The sequence below is a fragment of the Andrographis paniculata genome, unplaced genomic scaffold, assembly GCF_009805555.1.
Source record: "Andrographis paniculata isolate CXL003 unplaced genomic scaffold, ASM980555v1 Contig34END, whole genome shotgun sequence".
Classification (NCBI taxonomy): domain Eukaryota; kingdom Viridiplantae; phylum Streptophyta; class Magnoliopsida; order Lamiales; family Acanthaceae; genus Andrographis; species Andrographis paniculata.
In genome coordinates, this window is record NW_026137567.1 from 1,772,028 (window position 1) to 1,792,917 (window position 20,890).

At 33.5% G+C, this 20,890-nt stretch overlaps 1 protein-coding gene across 1 annotated transcript; it reads right to left on the bottom strand.

The window, feature by feature from the left end:
- Nucleotides 1-42: 42 nt before the first annotated feature.
- On the bottom strand, nucleotides 43-3,188 carry LOC127248717 (uncharacterized). Its single transcript, XM_051271216.1, has 5 exons — nucleotides 2,877-3,188; nucleotides 2,498-2,677; nucleotides 1,740-1,866; nucleotides 1,422-1,535; nucleotides 43-282 (listed from the first exon to the last, which is right to left on the bottom strand). Exons 1-5 carry the CDS (start codon nucleotides 3,147-3,149, stop codon nucleotides 167-169), a joined length of 810 nt encoding a protein of 269 aa, XP_051127173.1. The 5' UTR covers nucleotides 3,150-3,188; the 3' UTR covers nucleotides 43-166.
- Nucleotides 3,189-20,890: the final 17,702 nt, after the last annotated feature.

Genomic DNA, 20,890 nt, shown 5'->3' on the forward strand with positions numbered 1-20,890 from the left:
GCATGATAATATATATTGAAGATGACCTTGAACCCCAAAACAAAATAAAAACAGCAATAATTCAGTCATATAAGTAGCATTCAATAGCAAAGTTAATGATCAATCATGCACACTCTCCCTATGGCTTTGAAGAATAGATAATTAGGCACCAAGACAGCAACTACCTCTATTTTTGAAATGAAATCGAGTAGGAGCCCGTGTTCGGATCTTTAACAGCTTTGAAGTTGTCTACACTCATACCGAACCGCCCCAGGATCGAGTTCCCCATATCTTTCAGTTTTCCTGCACTCAAACAAATCAATATATATATATATATATATATCCCCGTTTCCTTGTGCAATATTGTAACTCAAAAAAATTGTCAGACTGTAAACCAAATCGTAGTTCTCATTTCCTATGGTGCATACAGATCAGATCAGATTAGACGAGACCCGAGTGAAAAAAAAAAAAAAAAAAAAAAAACAAAAAAAAAAACATGTTTTGGATGATAAGGCTAGCAAATGATGGTACAAAACATGCTCCTGGAGAATCTAATGTGAGAACTATATTAGCTTTACACCATACTAGCTTCTGTATGCAGAGACCGTGTTCAATTATTTGATATCTATTATAGCAGTACCAATAGATAACTTTTCATGCTTGAGCTAAAGTATAAAATATGTAAAATTTGGGCTTAGCTTGATGAGCTCAAACCAAGAAAACCTATAAACAAAACAAAAATAAAAATAAAAATAAAAATTTTAAGTCTCCCTATCTTCTTGTTACTTAATCAAAAATAACTTGCTCGACTCCATTAACATATCAAGCACAATGATTCATTTGCTGTAATTAGTGACATCAAACTTCCAAGTAGCTCGAGCCCATTAACACCTGGTTGAACCCACAACCGAGCCTTCAATAGGGAATTTTTTATGCCCATTGTGACTGTTTGTACATGAATTTGCAATTCATGCCATGTGAGCAAAATTTCAATCGCAATGTGAAATGGCAAAAATCAAGGTTGATAAATTCAGTCCAAAATTCAAAATTTCTTCAGCCATTGAGAATCTTCGTTTGTCAATTTAATATTCTCTACTCCAACAATTTACTCACTTTTCCATAGAATTAAATCAAATTAGACTAATCATTTCTTAGTGCAGATTTCAATGTCTGCAATAAAGCATATGCATGACTACATGTATATCCATGCCCTTGTAAATTAAGATCAGAAAAACTATAACTAAATGCTCAAGCAATTTTTTAACTGAGCCCAATGCCAGAGAATCATTAGTAGAAATATCAGATGCATCTTATGCCCATCCTGACTTCGCTTTTAATGGTTTTACGTAATGAAGCAACCGTAATGAGGACACGATAACTCGCTAGAAATTGAGGGAATAGGTATAGTAACTCAGTAAGACAGTAAAAGTAACTTTACTCACCAATCATCTCTTCTTTCATCTTCTCCCGCTTCTCTTCTGCCAGTGGCTTCAGTCGGATGATTGTTCTCTTAGCTTGGTCATTCAATGGATCCAATTCCAGTATTTTATTCATATCTGCAAAGAAAGAAACGGAAAAAAGCATGCATCTAAAACCAGTGTCAACCATAAACAAAAATCAGTGGAAATGAACAGTTCTCTTATGCCTTTGCACGATCCACAACTCCAGATTAAATATAGAATCACTCCTAAGCTCTTATGACAGGTTGTGCCAAACGGTAACAGTTCTGTTATACTACATAAGTTATGCGTAAACTTTACCAGCAATAGCCTCTTCATATTGTTCAAGCTTCTCACGAGCCTCCCCTCTTCTGACAATAGCTTTCATGTATGAAGGATTCAGCTCCAAGGCTTTTGTACACTCCTTGATGGTCTCCTCATATTTACCCTGAACATCAAAATGGCAGAAAATTGATTTAAGAAAGATGATGCATGTGATTCAAATCACTTGGAAACAACATTCATATGTTAATAGCATCCATAAGACCAATATCCCTATATAGTGTCACTTTAGCCTATGTTTTCAGAAGAAGGTGGTCGAGATTGTTTATGCACCTTCTGGCTCATATATTTGAGGCGTTTTTAAATTTGATTAATTGTTGATCATACATATCTGAATTGTCAAATCTACCAGTGCTTCGTTGCAGTTCTATCTATAATACACTCAAAAACCTAAAAAGTAATCCGTTAATTCAATCTGATCAAAAGAGCCAGCTGCTCATCTACTTTTGCTTCATTTCTCCAGCAATAATAAATGAAGTATCTTGATGAACTTCTCCAAAATTATAGATAATGGTAAAGGGAACCAAATGGTAATATTATAAGGTATATATATATTGTTGTTGAAATTTGCAAAGATGTCTGCCAGGACCATGAACGAGAACCCCTTTTTTTTGTTGCAGTTGATGAACTAAAAATGCTTATCAAAGAGGCAAAGAAAACTCTAAGAACATCGTAGTCACAAAAATGCAGTTACTGTTTTTCTTAATTAAAAATCTACAGCCATAAGAGCAACATACCAGTTTGGAGTAGCACGCAGCTCGATTGGCATGACAAATGGATCGTAAATCCGTAGATGAAGGACCATCAGGTGCAATTTGTACGGCAAACTCATACTTTGACAATGCCTCTTCATATTGTCCATCTTTAAACAATGAATTCCCCTCAAGTTTTGCATCATTTGCTCGCTCTAAGGCTTTCTACTTCTCAAAAGAATAATACAAGGTAAGAGAACACCGTAAGGAAGAAACTAGATTATCACAATTTTCCTACGTTTTTCTATTGAGCTTTAACTACTCTGCCAGGAAATCAAATTTCAATACAAATCAAAACCTAACACTACAAATCAAAACCTAACAGTGATCCTAAACGCGAAACATCGAATATCGACATTTTTACCTCATTGTCTTCAGCATCGCCGGCGGCGTCAGCCTTCTCCACCATCTTCTTTTCCTTCTCCCCACGGCTTACCTCAGCATCGCCGTTTTCGGAAGTACTAGCGCCATCTCGATTATCATGATTCCGAGACGGATGATTAGAATCCGAAGCGTCGTCATCATTCAGCTCAGTATCACTGGCGGTCTCGTAGCCTTCCGAACCATATCCCGTTGCCGAATCCGGGCGTGATTTGGAACCGTTTTCGCCGGGGGATTCCTCTTGGATCACCGCCATACGCAAAACTAATAATACCCTAAACTCTCACTCTTTTGTTTTCAAGATGGTTTTATAGTTTTCTGGCCATTTCTAGAAATTCCTCTTCTACCGACGACTTTGACTCTGCCCTTTGCCCTGAGGCGACGTCGTTTTGGGATCCGCGTTCTATTTTCTTACCCTATCATAATATTTAGAAAAAACGAAATTTAAAAATTAAGGGTGTGTTGCGTATTACTCTTGTTTTTTCATTTTGGTGTATTGCAAAAAAATTGTTTTGTTTCTTTTTTTAATAGCCGTGGTCTCTATTTTATAACAAAATTATTCCTACATTTTTACACTACCTCTAATTATTACTTTAACATTCTACTTTATATCCACTTTCAATTAAATACGTGTCAACTCTCAAATAAGACACTTCTTCTGGGACAGAGGAAGCATTAGTTTGGAAAAAAAATTAGTTTAAATTTGGTATTAAAATTAAATCTAGCAATGGATTCAGTTGTGTCGGGTTCGTGTCGGTTGCATACTTAAATGAATTAAATCACTCAATTCTAATCTCATATGTTTATTATGGGTTCGTGTTAACCCGTTTATTATCGTGTCGGGTTCGTGTTCGATTCGTGTCGGTTCGTATACATAATTAAATCAAATTCTTTTGATTCAAATCTAATTATTTTTGTAGAATTGTTTGTGTTATGTTATTTTCTGTTGGTTGTAATGTAATGTGTACAGTGAATTAACTTAGATTATTTAAAATTTAACTTAGTTTAAATTAATATGTAGATTAATTATCAAATTAGAACTCTTATATATATATATAATAAATATATTAATTAATATTAATATATTATAATCAAGTTGTCGAGTCAGGTTCGAGTTGAAAGTCTCAACCCTAATCCGACTCATTTATTATCGTGTCGGATTCGTGACACCTCGCATATATAATTGGGTCAATTTTTTACCAAACTCAATTATTTCGTGTTGGATTGTAGTGTCGAGTTAGTTTTTGCCAACTCTAATTAAAATAATGTTTAATGAAATATTTGTGAAAGAAAAAAAAAATGGATATAATAGTAAAAAAATTAGAAATTTTGGGTAAAAAAACACACCCTAAATATTACTTGGTAAGTCATATATAATGCTTTCTCCATAAATAATTGACTTGTTGTTGTAAGATATTTAAGATAATAACATTTAATTAATTATTAATAATAAATTATAATACTATTTTATTTATTTTATATAATTAATAATATCGATAGTTTTAAAATAAATTTAATATATAATTTAAAATAAATTAGAATATATTTTAAATATTTTAAAAATTAAGCGCAATAAAAAATATATTAATATGAATTTTATTTTGTAAAGAATAAAAATAAGAATAAAAATAAGTTTTTTATTAATAATTAATATAAATTAATTTTATAAATATGTAGAGTTTTAAATATTGATAAGAATATTTGATTTTAGGAAAAATATAAATAAAGAGGTTTTGAGGTCTTACTCGTTAATTAAATTAATTTATATTTGTTAAATATTTTTTAATTTAGTAAATTGTATCCAAAATATATCAATTATTTTAAAAATTACAAAAATAAAAAAAAATATTTCAATTAAAATGGAAGGAGGCGGATCCGGCTGATCCAATCCGAGCCGTTCATCATAATTAGATTATGATGAACGGTTTAGATTATGCAGGGGTAATATAGTAATTTTATTTTAAAGACTTATAGGGGTATAGGAACACTTCGTTTTCAAATCGTTAATCTTCCCCCTTCAAATTGTTTTCTTCAATAAAAATCCTCCATCGCGCTAGCTTATTCTCTATTCTCAAATCGCCTTCTTTAACGGAAATCCTCCATCATGTTCGTTTGTTCTCCATTCCGTCTTCAAATCGCCTTCTTCAACGAAACCCTTCCCTCGCGCGTCGTCTCCAATTCGTCTTCTTCAACTATCTGTACCGTCCTTCAAATCGACGACACTAGGCGCGTCTATGGAGGCGATTTTCGGTAAGTTCTGTTTTTTCCATTGAGCAGTTTATGATAAAAGTTCATCTTCTTCCATGTTACCTATTTTGAGTTTTGATTTTTCCATTGTGCAGTTTAGGGTAAATGGTTAGGGCGAGGACGAGGTCGTGGACAAGATAAAAATTAAGTGTGATGACTAATTTGTTGATTTTGATGAATTGAATTTGAAGAGATTGTTGGTATTGATCGACCGATTTAACTTGAATAGATTGTTGGTGTTGATCGATTGATTGAATTTTAATTGGTGATTGATCTGTTGATTGTATTTTCGCAACAATTACTGCTTAATACTCATGCTTCTTGTTAAACATAAGATGCTGGCTGATACATAGTAAAATGCTTGACTTAGTATATATAAATGCCGGCAGGTTTAGAATGAATGCTGCATGTTTCTAGTGGAAACAAGGTCTGTTTCCGCGTGCTAGCAGAAACAGATCTTGTTTTCGCTAGAAACATATTTTCTTTTGTAAAAATTGGCTACCCTCCGCGGAAACATGCTTGGTTTCCATGAGCACGCGGAAACAAGTTAATTTTTTTTTTTTAAAAAAAAAGTTGCATGATTTCAAGAATAATTTTTTAAATTGACAATTAATTTTGCAGCATTTTCTCGAATAACATTCATATCATTTGATAGTTCATTGACATCCTAAATACACTTGTAGAAAATGCTTATTGATACTCAATAAGATGTTTATTGGCAATTAATTTTGCAGCATTTTCTCGAATAACATTCATATCATTTGATAGTTCATTGACATCCTAAACACACTTGTAGAAAATGCTTATTGATACTCAATAAGATGTTTATTGGTATTCGACAAAATGTTTGGTCTTGTATACGTAAGTGCTTAATATCAAATATTCAAAATACTTTGTAGGTAAATCCTATATGAACTGACAAAAAATCATTTTTTTTCTTGGATTTATCCTACTGGTTATTTCTCTTATTCATCATTTGATGTTTCTTTTGTCTCTTAAAGTTGCTGATTGACATATTTCTTTTAATTTTTCCTTTTGGATTGTCTCTTGGCTTCAATATGAAATGGTCTGCAGTGGTTATATTTTGTACTTCTCTTGTAGCATGAAGAATCGATTAATTTAATCTCATATATATATTTCAATGAATATAAAATATATACAAAACGTAACTGTTATTTTCATCCGTTGGCATTCCTACATACAGATTTGGGCATGTAACTATGTTGTGAAGCAATTCATTGAATTTATGTAAAAATGAACTGTAATTCTTCGGGCTCAGATGCTATTAACTTTGCAGAATTCATGAAAAAGTGGCACAATGATATGTAGCTTGTGTGGTGCTACTGTAACATCTTCCTAGCATCTTTTCTCCATCGATTCAATATGTATTTGTTTGGGATGTTTTTGAACTGTGCACACCCTGTTTATACTAATACATCCATCGTGTGTATTGAATGACAACACAACATTCTAGAGTTTTTCTATATATTGCACGTGCACTCAATTGAAGATTCTTGAATATTTACGCGCACAAGATGTTGATCGCTTGTCTTCTCCATGTTATATATAAAATATGTTGTCTTTTCATCTAAGTACTGTGTTATGAATTCAAAGAATCTTTGGTGTTGCTCCTGAAACCATTGAGAGACATTCGGTGTGTAGAATATAGCTGCAGATTTCGTTAATGAGTTGAACATATGATTTGCAACCAGCCGTCTATCTCGTGCGAAAAAATCTTGTTGTTCCTTTTTTTTCTCTATGATTCTTCACCACTCTTTGAAATTGATAAAAAGAAAAAAAAATGAACAATATTACTGTCTGGCTGTAAAAACCTACTCAGCATATTCAGAAATTGATAAAGAAATTGAACAATATTACTGCCTGGCTGTACAAACCTGCTCAGCATATTCACGTTCATTCAACAACATATATGAAGAATACACTCATCATACTAATCTATTAATTTGAGCAGACGGGCCAAGTAAAGAAGCATATTCACATTTTTTGTTCATCCGACAACTATTTTCACAAATCATACAATGATCTGATTGGTAGTCTGACTTCTTGATTTGTATTCGCAATGATTAAATGTGATGTATTAATCCTATGATTGGATACAAACATGTGATTATGCTTTGTAGGATGTAGATCATGATTGTAGTTGTCTTTAAAGTATGTCACTTGTACTTTGCATTCTTCTTGTCAAACTAAAGTTGTATCTTTGAATTACAGTTTGTTCCGTTTCATGACTATGATGCATGGTTTTGATCATTCTTAACTCACTGCATTGTTTTGGATGAATCTTAGGATTGCTTGGTTTCACATTGCTACCCTATTTGAACTCTGTTTTGTTGCAACAATACTCCATGTATTGCATCTAGTGTGATTTTTTTTGAAATTTTTCTGAATTTTTATCCTCATTGAAAAACCCCTATTGTGTGCATATTCACAATAGAAACTGTATGCATCATCCGGTTTTGTAAATTCCAGTGCATGCCAATCTATGGACTCTGCACACATGGAATACTAAATTCTGTTAATCAAAATGATAACCACCATATTTCAATATGCTTTCAAATAGATGGCAAGATGCTGATATCTGTATCAAATACAATCACATATCATGTGACGCAGCCCAAGTAACTAAACTATACTAACCGAAACTTAAAACTAAATTCAAATAAAAAACTAAGTAAAAAAAAAGATATTACCGGTATCCGATTCGTCAATCGATCGGATGTGAACCCAAGCGTTGACTAGACCCAACACTTCTAAACCAATGGAGACTCGAACAATTTGGCTAGAAACTCCGGTCGGTTTCGGAAGCCACGAACCCAAGGAATCAACCCAAGGACCCGATTTGAGAATGATACGCGTATGCAAGGGTAACCCTTGCTCACACACTAATTTCAATATAATGGAATAAAAAGAAACTTTTAATTGATATAATTTTCAAGGTGTTTAACAAGTGAAGCCAAGTGCCTTATTTATAGGGGAGGCTAGCTTGGCAAAAAGACTCTACAACCAAGGGACAAAATTATATATTATTTATATCCCACTAATTAAGTAAATAAGAGATGTCCAATTAATTAGATTAAAGGGGCCCACTTTATTAAATAAAATAAAATACCTCTTATCCCACATGGGTAATGATGTGAGTAAAAACTACATAGGTGTTATAAATTATGGTCTTCAAGGGTGGATGCACTTCAATGTTGACAACGCTCTTCCCATTAGCCTCCATGGTTCAACTTTGTGCATGTTTTCCTCTTCCAAGTATAGAACTAATGCCATAATATTAGTTTGAAACTTCTTGGCACGGTTTCGAGTAATCGGACCTGGTGGTAGTGCATGTTCATCGTCTCTTTTAACGATCTCGTCATTCCCCCCTTCTTGAAAAATTGAATCCCCCATTTTCATAGCATGTTCATCTCCTACATCAAAAGGACTTAAGTCAGAAACGTTGAATGTGCTATGAACTTGATACTCACCCGGTAGCTCAATACGATATGCATTGTCATTGATGCGTTCCACAACTTGGAATGGCCCGTCTCCTCTTGGGCTCAACTTAGACTTCCGTTTCTCGGGAAATCTACTTTTTCTCAAGTGCAACCACACCCAACCGCCTGGATTGAACACTACATGCTTTCGACCTTTGTTAGCACTTTTAGCATACCGAGCGTTTGATTTTGCAATGTTATCCCGAACCTTTGAATGCATCTCCTTCACAAATTCAGCCCGTTTCCTGCCATCACTATTAAAATACTCATTGCTAGACAATGGTAACATATCCAAAGGTGTTAGAGGATTAAAGCCATAAACAACCTCAAAAGGAGACATGTGTGTCGAAGAATGCAACATACGATTATATGCAAATTCAGCGTGAGGCAAACATTCTTCCCAACTTTTGCAATTTTTTTTTATCAAGACACGAAGCAGGTTCCCTAAGGTTCTATTCACTGTTTCAGTTTGACCATCCGTTTGGGGATAATGAGATGTAGAAAATAGCAACTTAGTTCCCAATTTAGCCCAAAGTGTCTTCCAAAAGTAACTAAGAAACTTTGTATCCCTGTCCGACACAATTGCCTTAGGGACACCATGCAATTTCAAAACATTATGAAAGAATAGATCTGCAACATGAGATGCATCATTGGTTTTCTTATATGCAATGAAGTGTGCCATTTTTTAAAATCTATCAACCATGACAAAAATCGAATCATTTCCTCTCCTAGACCTAGGCAATCCCATAACAAAATCCATTGAAATATCAGTCCATGGTGCTTCTGGAATAGGTAAGGGTGTGTATAGACTGTGTGGTTGTGCATGTGACTTTGCAATCTTACAAACAACACATTTATTCACATAAGACTCCACATCATGCTTCATTTTAGGCCAATAATAGTGTTCATGCAATGCACCCAATGTCTTATCATGCCCAAAATGACCCATTAAACCTCTCTCATGTGCCTCAACCACTAACACATCACGAAGTGAACACCTAAGTACACACAAACGATTCACACGAAACAAATATCCATCGTGCAAATAATAATCACCAAAGCCATGCGTAGCACATTTTGCAAAGATATCAGAAAAATCAACATCATTCACATAAATATCTTTTATGAATGCAAATCCCATAAGCTTAGATTCTAACAAGGTTAGCAACCCGTACCTCCTTGATAGCGCATCAGCTACAACATTTTCCTTTCCTTTCTTGTACTGAATCGAGTAAGGAAATGTGTCCACGAATGCTACCCATCTCGCATGCCGCTTGCTAAGCTTTTGTTGACTCTTTAAATGCTTTAATGATTCATGGTCAGTGTGAACAATGAATTCTTGTGATCGCAAATAGTGCTGCCATGTTTGAAGTGCACGAACTAACGAATACAATTCTCGGTCATACGTTGAATAGTTGAGGGCAGCCCCACTCAGCTTCTCACTGAAGTACGCCATCGGCTTCTTTCCTTGCATCAAAACAGCTCAAATCCCAATTCCTGAGGCATCACATTCCAATTCAAATGGCTTAGTAAAATCCGGTAGAGCTAAAACAGGAGCATTAGTAAGTTTTCTCTTAAGCAAATCGAAAGATGCTTGTTCAGAAACTCTCCAATCAAAGTGTTTATCTTTCTTTGTAAGCTCAGTCAGTGGTGCTGCAATGGAGCTAAAATCTCGCACAAAGCGGCGGTAAAAGCTTGCAAGTCCAAGGAAACTACGAACTTCCTTGATCGTTTTAAGTATTGGCCAATCCCAAATAGCTTGTGTTTTAGCTTCATCCACACTTATCCCTTCAGCACCTACAACAAAACCAAGAAAAATACATTTGTCGACACAAAAGTCACACTTCTTCGGGTTAGCATAAAGCTTTTCAGCTCTTAACACTTCCAAAACATTACGAATATGCTCTACATGTTCTTCCATTGATTTACTATATATGAGAATATCATCAAAGTAAACCACAACAAACTTCCCTATGAAAGTACGTAATACATGATTCATTAACCGCATAAACGTACTTGGAGCATTCGTAAGGCCAAAAGGCATGACTAACCACTCATATAAGCCGAATGTAGTTTTAAATGCAGTTTTCCATTCGTCACCTTCCCTCATTCTAATCTGATGATATCCACTTTTTAAATCAATTTTAGAAAAGTATTTTGACCCATGCAGTTCATCTAGAATATCATCTAAACAAGGGATAGGGTGTCGATACTTTACCGTTATGGCATTTATAACTCGATAATCGATGCACATCCTCCATCCACCATTCTTCTTTGGGACAAGAAGAACTGGTACAGCACAAGGGCTTAGGCTTTCGCGAATCCAGCCTTTGTCAAGCAACTCATCCACTTGCTTACGTATTTCCTTGACTTCCTCTGGACTTGCCTTGTAAGCTGGACGATTTGGAATTGATGCACCCGGAATGAGATCCATCTGGTGCTCAATGCCCCGAATAGGTGGTAATCCTCCGGTTACTTCATCAGGAAACATATCTTGATATTCCTGCAAAAGAGAAGCAACATTGGAAGGGAGTTCCATTAGCTCTTGCTTAGACAAATAAACAGGTTTAATCAAAAGTAAATAAGAACTTCCCTCATGAACTTTCAAATTTTTTGTCTCTCTCAAGCTCACAAGCATTTTTCTTTCAAGCTCACTCTTGCGTTGTTCACTCACTTGCTCTCTTTTGTCACTCTTATTTTTTTTTTGCTCTCACTTTTCTCACTCCTATGCTCACTTTTTTCACTATTATTTTTTTCACTCTTTTTTCTTTCTCTCTTTTCTTTGGCTTCTTCCAAAAATTGACGATGCATGTAGAGTTGGTCCTCATGGACATCTATTGGAGACAACGGCTTCAAACATATCTTTCTACTCCCAAACTCAAATGAGTATCTATTCAAATATCCATCATGATGAGCCTTTCTATCAAATTGCCATGGCCTCCCAAGTAATACGTGACAAGCTTGCATTGGTAGCACATCACAAACGACTTCATCCTCATAATTTTTGATCTTGATAGGAATCGTCACCTGCTTGTTCACATTCAACTCTCCGCAATTACTAACCCACTGCAATTTGAATGGTTTGGGGTGGGGTGTTGTTAGAAAATTCAATTTTCGAACAGCAAGTTCACTTACAATATTTGTGCAACTCCCACTATCAATAATGAGGCTACACACTTTGCCTTCAATTATGCAACGAGTTTGAAAGAGATTTTCTCGTTGTTCCTCATCAAATGTCCTTTACATAGTGCTTAAGGCTCGTAAGGTAACCAAACTCAAACCAATACCAGAATCAGAGTCATCATCCGTGTTATTTTCTTCATTTACTCTTTGATCAACCCCCTCCTCATTTTCAGATTCCGTTTCGTATTCCCCAAACTTATTGAGGATCATCGTTTTTTTGTTTGGGCATTGACTTGCAATGTGGCCTCGACCTTGACACTTGAAGCAAATGATATCTCGATTTCTCGGCTTCTCCGGATCAGCTTTAACATGCTTGTTCCGCGGCGTGTCATCCTTGATAATACCTTTTCCTTTACCGAATCCTTGGGCCACTTGGGTTTTGTCATCCTTCTTGGTATAATTTGGTGTGAAGGGCTTCGTACCAAATGTTTTCTGTTTGCCCTTACGCTTCAATTGCTTCTCAATAGTAATAGCACGTTCCACCAATTCATCAATATCATCAAAACGATACAATCCCACTTTGTCAGCAATGTCTCGATTCAGCCCCGTCAAGATCCTCGCTACCGTGGCTTGTTGACTCTCTCTAACATCAGCCCGCATTAAAGTCACCTCCAAATCCTTGTAGAACTCATCGACTATCCTATTTTCTTGCTTCATCTATTGCAGTCGAACATGCAATTCTTGCGTATACGAACTCGTCACAAATTTAGCTCGCATAACACGTGTCAACTCCTCCCATGTTTGAATCATCGGTGCTCCACCTCGCCTTCGATTGAGGCAAATATTGTCCCACCAATGAATGGCATAATCTTTGAACTCGGAGACCGCAGCTCGGACTTTTTGTGGACCATCCAAATCTTGACAATCAAAGATCAGCTCAATCTTCTGCTCCCAATCAAGATATGCTTCTGAATCATATTTCCCGTAGAAATGTGGGATTTGGAATTTCATAGAACGAATTGGATCATTGTCATCTCTCCTATGTGCCCCTCGTCGTCCTCGAAGAGGAACATTGCTCTCTACTTCTCCATCATACTCAGTCATGTCACGATCATCTTCGAGAAGATCACAAACTCGTTCACGCCTTAGAGCATTCCCGGGCTGTTGTCGTCCTAGAAGTGGAATTCCAATGTGGGGACGTGGAGGGGCTGCATTCCCTTCTACTCTCGATGTTTCCAATTTATTTATTCAGGCATGGAGTCCCTCAACCTCATGTCGAAATACCCTTTGTACTTCCACCATCATATCCTTCACGAACATTTTGGGGTCAAAACTTGATGCGGATGCCATATCATGTTCCTCGTCACTTTTCTCACCTGCCATAGAAAATTATAGTGGAAATATATATATATATATATAGATGGTTAGATAAATGATTTCCTCACCCTCTCGTGTATACCCACGTATGTACCTCTCCGTCTTACACACGCGCTCAAATTTCACGGTCCTTGGTAAGCCCCTCGAATTATAGCCAACTAAACTTCACGGAATATAGCCAATATAAATTGACGAGTGTACCCCAAGAAGCCAAACTCAACAATAGTAACGAACCAACAATGAAAGCACAATCGCAAGAAAACCAATATCGACAAATAAACAAATGGATACAATACTCAAAATCACAATATATTTCAAAGAGGGCTTTTCTTTTTTTCTTTTTAATTCTGCAGTATTTTTTTATTTATTTTTTTTCTGCAGTATTTTTTTTTTAATTTTCTGCAGTATTTTTTTTTTTAATTTTATGCATTTTTTTTTTTTTTGCAATATATATATATTTTTGCCCAACAATGATAATGCTACTTACAAAAATTTAAAAGATCTTAACATCATTTAAAAATATGAAATAAAGACTACTAGTACTACCGGAATGAGAATTCCGACAAAAACGGGCTCTGATACCAAATTGATGACGCAGCCCAAGTAACTAAACTATACTAACCGAAACTTAAAACTAAATTCAAATAAAAAAAATAAGTAAAAAAAGAAGATATTACCGGTATCCGATTCGTCAATTGATCGGATGTGAACCCAAGCGTTGCCTAGACCCAACACCTCTAAACCAATGGAGACTCGAACGATTTGGCTAGAAACTCCGGTCGGTTTCAGAAGCCACGAACCCAAGGAATCAACCCAAAGACCCGATTTAAGAATGATACGCGTATGCAAGGGTAACCCTCGCTCACACACTAATTCCAATATAATGGAATAAAAAGAAACTTTAATTGATATAATTTTCAAGGTGTTTAACAAGTGAAGCCAAGTGCCTTATTTATAGGGGAGGCTAGGTTGACAAAAGGACTCTACAACCAATGTGGGATAAAATTATATATTATTTATATCCCACTAATTAAGTAAATAAGAGATGTCCAATTAATTAGATTAAAGGGGTCCACTTTATTAAATAAAATAAAACACCTCTTATCCCATCCCACATGGGTAATGATGTGAGTAAAAACTCCATGGGTGTTATAAATTGTGGTCTTCAAGGGTGGATGCACTTCAATGTTGACAATGCTCTTCCCATTGGCCTCCATACTTCAACTTTGTGCATGTTTTCCTCTTCCAAGTGTAGAACTAATGCCATAATATTAGTTTGAAACTTCTTGGCACGGTTTCGAGTAATCGGACCTGGTGGTAGTGCATGTTCATCGTCTCTTTTGACGACCTCGTCATCATGCTCTCTTTTGACGACCTCGTCATCATGCTGGTAACTAACGCTCTCATTAAACTGCGAATGCTAAAGTATATTTACGAAATTCCAATCCGCTGAACAGAATAACATAATTTCAATGAAATTGATCATAGAAGGTACAATGTTCACGATTTCAAGTCAATTTTTGATGGGTAACTTACGCGATTGAGCGATTTCGCGTTCCAACGCGTCTGGTACTAGCGAAGGCGCTGGATCATCCGAAATTGCAATATCTTCGATGTTTCCATTCCTTGTTGAGCGGTTGAATGGGGTTGGAATAATGGATAATTGATTCTGCTCACCTTCGTTGATATCAACCATTGAAGAATGAAGGAGAGTGAAGAATGAAGGATGACGTTTCTCCCCACCGATTGCTGCGTGAAAGAACGGAGGAGGGTGATGTTTGATGTAGTTACATAAATTAGGGTTATTAAAATTACAATTACACCCTTAATCTAATATTAGCCATTGAATTAAAAATTTTAATCCCATGACTAATATGCAATCAGCATCATAATGCTGATACTTAATTTTCAGCATGCAATCCCACTAAAAAATGGAACAAATGAAATATTATATTATATTATGTACATTAAAATTTCATTACTACCTGCAATTCCTCAAATACCGTTAATTTCACTTTTTAATTTTCATCTATACTAATTTACACTAAAAACTATTACAATTATTTACTTTAGGTTCCATTTGAACTAATTCATGTTAGTAGTAATACAGTTTTTAAAGTGGTTATATTTAATTAGTTAATAACATTAAGTTATAATATTACTTTATTATTTTTATGTAAATATTATTGTTAATAATTTTAAAATAAAAATAATATATGATTAAAATAAATCTAGAATATGTATTTAAATATTTTAAATATTATACTTTTGTTCCAATAAAATATGTAATATAAAGATCATTTTATAAAAAATAAAATTTTATATAAATAAGACAAATTAATAAAAATATATATTATATATTTATAATTAAAATAAACTAAATTTATAAGAGATTGAAAGTTTTAATATAGATAAAATTATTTATTTAATAAAAAAATATAGAAATAATTTTTTTTAGTAGATCCTGTAGCAATATTAATGTTATAAAATTAATTAAATTAAATTAAATTTGTTAAGTATGTATTAAATTAGTTAAATTTAGCAAATATCGAAATATATTATTACGGGATAAATTAAAATAAAAATAGTATTGTTTATTACGAGACTGATGAAGTATTTTGTTATTACTAAATTGTGCTTTAAATTAAAATTACTAGTATCTAAGTTTTTTTAATCATATTTTTCTTTTCCTTCATTTTTATGCCTTTTCCTTTGTATAGGTATGCCTTTCTAAATTTCTTTTATATTTTATATATTCTGGTGTGGATTTTATTGATTATCTTGAATTGATTCTTCATTTGGTCAGAAGAAAAGCAGACATATATTCTCGATGAAAATATTTATATATTTTTAATAAAATATACTTTTTGTGTCCCACTTCAAAGGGTTATTTGGAATTTTGTAGTTGATTAAAAAATAATAATATTTTATTAGTTAATGAAAATGTGTAAAAGGTTTTAATATTTTTGCTCTTGATTTTATGTATAAAGTAACTTTATGTGTAATGATATGTTTGTAATTTAGATAAAATTTTAAGGAGTTATAGTATTAATATATTATTACTTTTACTCTTTTTTTTTTTAAAAAAAAGATATTTTGAAGTGGAATAGACAAAAATGATAAAAAATACTAGTTGAAACGAAAAAAAAAAAATTATATTTATAACAATAATAACAAATTTTCTTAACTCCGTTTGGATTGACTTTTGCAAGGGCATTTGGCTTATACTTCTAAAAAAAAAAAAAGTACTTTATACTTGTTTCTATTGACTTTTGTTCAAAAGTAAAACAACTTTTAAATTTGAAACACCTTTGATAAAAATAATTAATTTATATACTACCTCTATTCCCATATGAGTAGCACATGCTTTTTTTTTATCATTATATTTAACATTAAAAATATCTATTTATATAATTTACTTCATAATTATAATTATATTTGTACTGTAAGAGACTAATAAATATAATTATATTTCTACGTATTAATATAATAATTAATAATAAAAAAATATACCCAAAAAATAAATAATATCATTGTATAATTAATTTTAATTTATATATTATATTTGAATTAAAATTTAAAATTATAATTAAAATAACAAATTTAACAATAATTTTTTCATTATACTAAAATTATCAAATATAATTTATAAAGTTTTAGAATAATTATAAAATACAAATAATTTAATATTGGATTGTAATTTTATTTTTAATTTATATATTATCCGTAAATTAAATTCTAAATTTTAAATAACCAAAAATTTAAAATATAGTATATTTTTATACTTAGATAATTCAAAATATTTAAATATAATTTAAAAATAAATTAATAGTTTTAATAAAAAATAAAAGTATATTAACAACATATCTTTTTAATAATTTTAATCGTTTAAAAATATTTTTAACTCTATTAAATCTAAATAATTTTATTAAAAAACTACTTCTATGAAAATTTATTCAAATTGCTTTTCGCTTTTACTTATTTTTTAAATTAATACAAACGAATTATTACATCACAAATTATTAGCACGGAAATATCAGGTTATAACAACAACCATCTCCTAGAATTTCCGGCGACAATAGTTCATATGTCGGCAACACAGTGTCATCATATTTAATTTGGGGAATATTAGAATATTTGTTTGGAAGGTATGGCACGAGGTTTATTCAACCTTATTAGCCATTGGATAGTATGTGTGAATCCTATGTTTATGTTTGAAATTGGTTCCAACTAGGTACATGTTGTTTCAATTTACCTAGTTTTTGTTTTCCAAGTCCAAAATCAATTTTGAATTATATTCAAATTGTTCTGAATTTTGTTGTCTTATTCTTTCTTGCTCTGAGTGTGGTTCACAAAAATTAATATTACCGGCGATGTAACACCCCCCAATTGACTCGTATTGGAAATGCTATCGCAACACTGCATCATGAAGGTCGTCATTTCCTATTTCAGGTCCCACAATACAGTGTTAATGCTAAAATTAACCATAAATGCGCATTATTATATAACAAAATCTGATTTATAAATATTTACAAAATACACTCCTAAACAAGAGGTTCTCCCGGTTAAAATTTTTACAGATAATACAACAGATATGAGTTCACTTACTCAGTCCGTCTTTCTATATCCTGAGACGTCCCCTGTCCTGGAGGTGTCATGCATACCTTAACCAAATATTTTTCTTAAAAGCAGTCTAGAATTAAATTTATTTTAAGAACTAACGTGAAATATGTCATGTCATACCTTTTAAAATAAAGTCTATTCTCCGTCGATCATACAATACGTGTCATGACATGCCAATATTAAAATGATGCAACAAGGATATCAAACTTGACAACAATGCACATGTATATACATCCGTCGAAGTGAGCAGCCGGAATAACCTCGGCCCCATAATAACAAGCTCACTAGACCATCATCAATAAATAGCCGAAAAATCCTCGGCTCAAGGAAGGACCTGATAAACCCATAATAATATAACAGTCATCCGTCTATTTCCATATACCCACCATACGACTCCCACAATCAACACATGGATAGCCGAACGTTGTCGCCATTAACCACAAGACACCCCATAGTCTGTGATAACAAAGATAGGACCCCCACTGACTAGCCCTATCTCATGTAATGTAGTAGAATCCGTGCAACCTGGAATCACCCAAGGTAATACCCGAAAACTCTACTCATCCTCGCGCGCCCTAACGGGATCACGTTTGGAGTTTGGCATATGATCCTAAACTACCGGTAGACCTCACCAGTGGCTAGCCCAATGAGTGGAACAACACCTAACACGAATAATTAGACCAAATACGTCTAAAATACAATGGGTCTAATCCCTGGATGACCGTGCGACTAAGTCACCCAGTTATCCAACTACTATCGTCCATAATTGCCAAAGTGTTACGGTACATCGGAGCCGAATATCCTAACCCCAGATGATACCCTAGCCTAGCACTACCGCACACGGCGACTAAACGATAGATCTATAAAAACATATCTGATAAATCATGCAATATGTGTGCAACATGTCAAATAAGTGAATTTACCGAAAAGGGCCGGTGAGACAGCTCACCTATCCTCATTTTTCATAAATTCACCAACGCAATCAAATACGTATATCAAATATCATAAAATGAGAAGCTCACACATGCATACACACATATATATAAATATATACATACACTTGAAGAATGATCAACATAATATCACATTAACATGTTAATAAGCATCGCATGCAACGTGCATACCTAATTTCTTAAAATTAGATTTAATTCATTACTACTTACCTCTTATTGATACTTCCTAACTTTTGTAATCTCACCCAAATCTTCTCCAACGTACACATGTCCCATTATTTATTCAAATGAACTATATGATTATTCATAGGACCTATCTGCTTATTCAAAAGTTCATTTATATAATTAGCTCGTTGGGCTTCAAACTTTTATATTTAGTAGAATACGATATTCTAACTATAAAACTCTTATACTTCATAATATTTACATCGCCCGATTATTAACCAAAAATAATTAAAGATATAAATAAACAGACCAATGCAATAGACAGTTATTTTCAATTTGGCTCGAATCGATACGAAATTATCATAATATAACGCTAGGATTATGAATAAACTATTAGCTAAAGAAATTAGTCGATTAAATAGTCAAATAGCCAATTATGAATTTTTGAAAAACTTCTAATTTAATATCTCCAATATCTAAATTTATATTAAAATCCATAATTAAACTCTACGTACAATAAGGAATATAATACCCAAGTCGAAATTGAAATTAAACAGCTATATCTTTTTTTATTATTTTTTTCCTTCTGCCTCCTTTTTTTTCTTTCATTCCTGGACGTCTGCTTCTTTTTCTTCACAGGTAAGATTATTTCTTATATATATAATTATAGGGTAAACTGTTTTTTTAGTCCCGTAACTGGACATCCTTATTATTTTAGTCCCGTAAGTGGAGCCTGTCGCAAACTAGTCCCATAAGTGAAAAATTTTCGCTGTTTTAGTCCTCCGGCACCGGAGACGCCCGCGTGGCTCGCCGGAGGTGACGTGTCCGCCAGGTGTCCCGCCAGGTCAGCGACACCTGGCGGCCACGTGGATTTATTTATTTTTTTCAATTTTTTTTTATTTTTTTAAAATTAAATCAAATTAAAAAATTAAAAATATATAAATAAAATTTAAAATAAATTAAAAATAAGTTTTAAAAAAAATTTAAAAAAATTAAAAAAATTAAAAAAATCCACGTAGGTGTCGCTGACCTGGCGGACACGTCACCTCCGGCGAGCCACGCGGGCGTCTCTGGCGCCGGAGGACTAAAACAGCGAAAATTTTTCACTTATGGGACTAGTTTGCGACAGACTCCACTTACGGGACTAAAATGATAAGGGGGTCCAGTTACAGGACTAAAAAAACAGTTTACCCATAATTATATTATTATTATTAGTAGTAGTAGTATTATTATTATAAACATTATCTTCATCATCATCACCTTTATTATTATTTATTATTATATTATTATATATATATATATTATATTTTATGATTATTTTTATCGATATTTATCCGTTTAACCGTCTCTATAATTATAATCAATATACAAAATAAGAATAAAATTTATTCCGAAATATTAATCTCTTGATCCCAAAATATTATAAAAGTATTTATTTGCTATTATAATATTATTTTATACATTTCGAAATCGGGGCATTACAAGTGAAACTGCAGGTGAAACCTAAAAGAAGAAAGACTCGAAGATCATACGGTAGTTTGAACTAATCCTTGTGCATCCCATCCTTTTGACACTTGACTTAGTCAAGTATTCCTCTAATTTTGAACTCAATTACTTATGCTTATTTGGTGAGTCGAGGGTATTTACCAACATCTTCCTCCATTAAGTTATCATGTCTTAAGGATTTGACCAACCATATCAAAATGGTTTAGGACAAGATGTGTGTTCTTGTTGCATATTTTTTCTTTTAAATATGCTTATTTGGTGTGTGGAGGAGATTGTTTGAGATTAACGAGTCTTCGTACAAAGAGTTGGCCTTAGAGTTTCTCTGCATACTGAAGCACGACAGGCTGAACTTGTATCTGTATGACAAATTCGATCGCCGCAGTTTCGACATGGAGGCCGTAGCTACTCACTATCTGTCACGGACTTCTTCGTTGCACTCGGACCTTATGATCGCCAATTCACATAAACATCTGAGTACAAGAACATGGCCATACAATGCCTCT

Coding starts and splice junctions, on each gene's coding strand:
- LOC127248717 (XM_051271216.1), bottom strand. CDS start 3,149: ATGGCGGTGATCCAAGAGGAATCCCCCGGCGAAAACGGTTCCAAATCA. Junction 1,867..2,497: donor CTGCGTGCTACTCCAAACTG/GTATGTTGCTCT, acceptor TTTGATGTTCAG/GGTAAATATGAGGAGACCAT. Junction 283..1,421: donor GATGAAAGAAGAGATGATTG/GTGAGTAAAGTT, acceptor GTTTGAGTGCAG/GAAAACTGAAAGATATGGGG.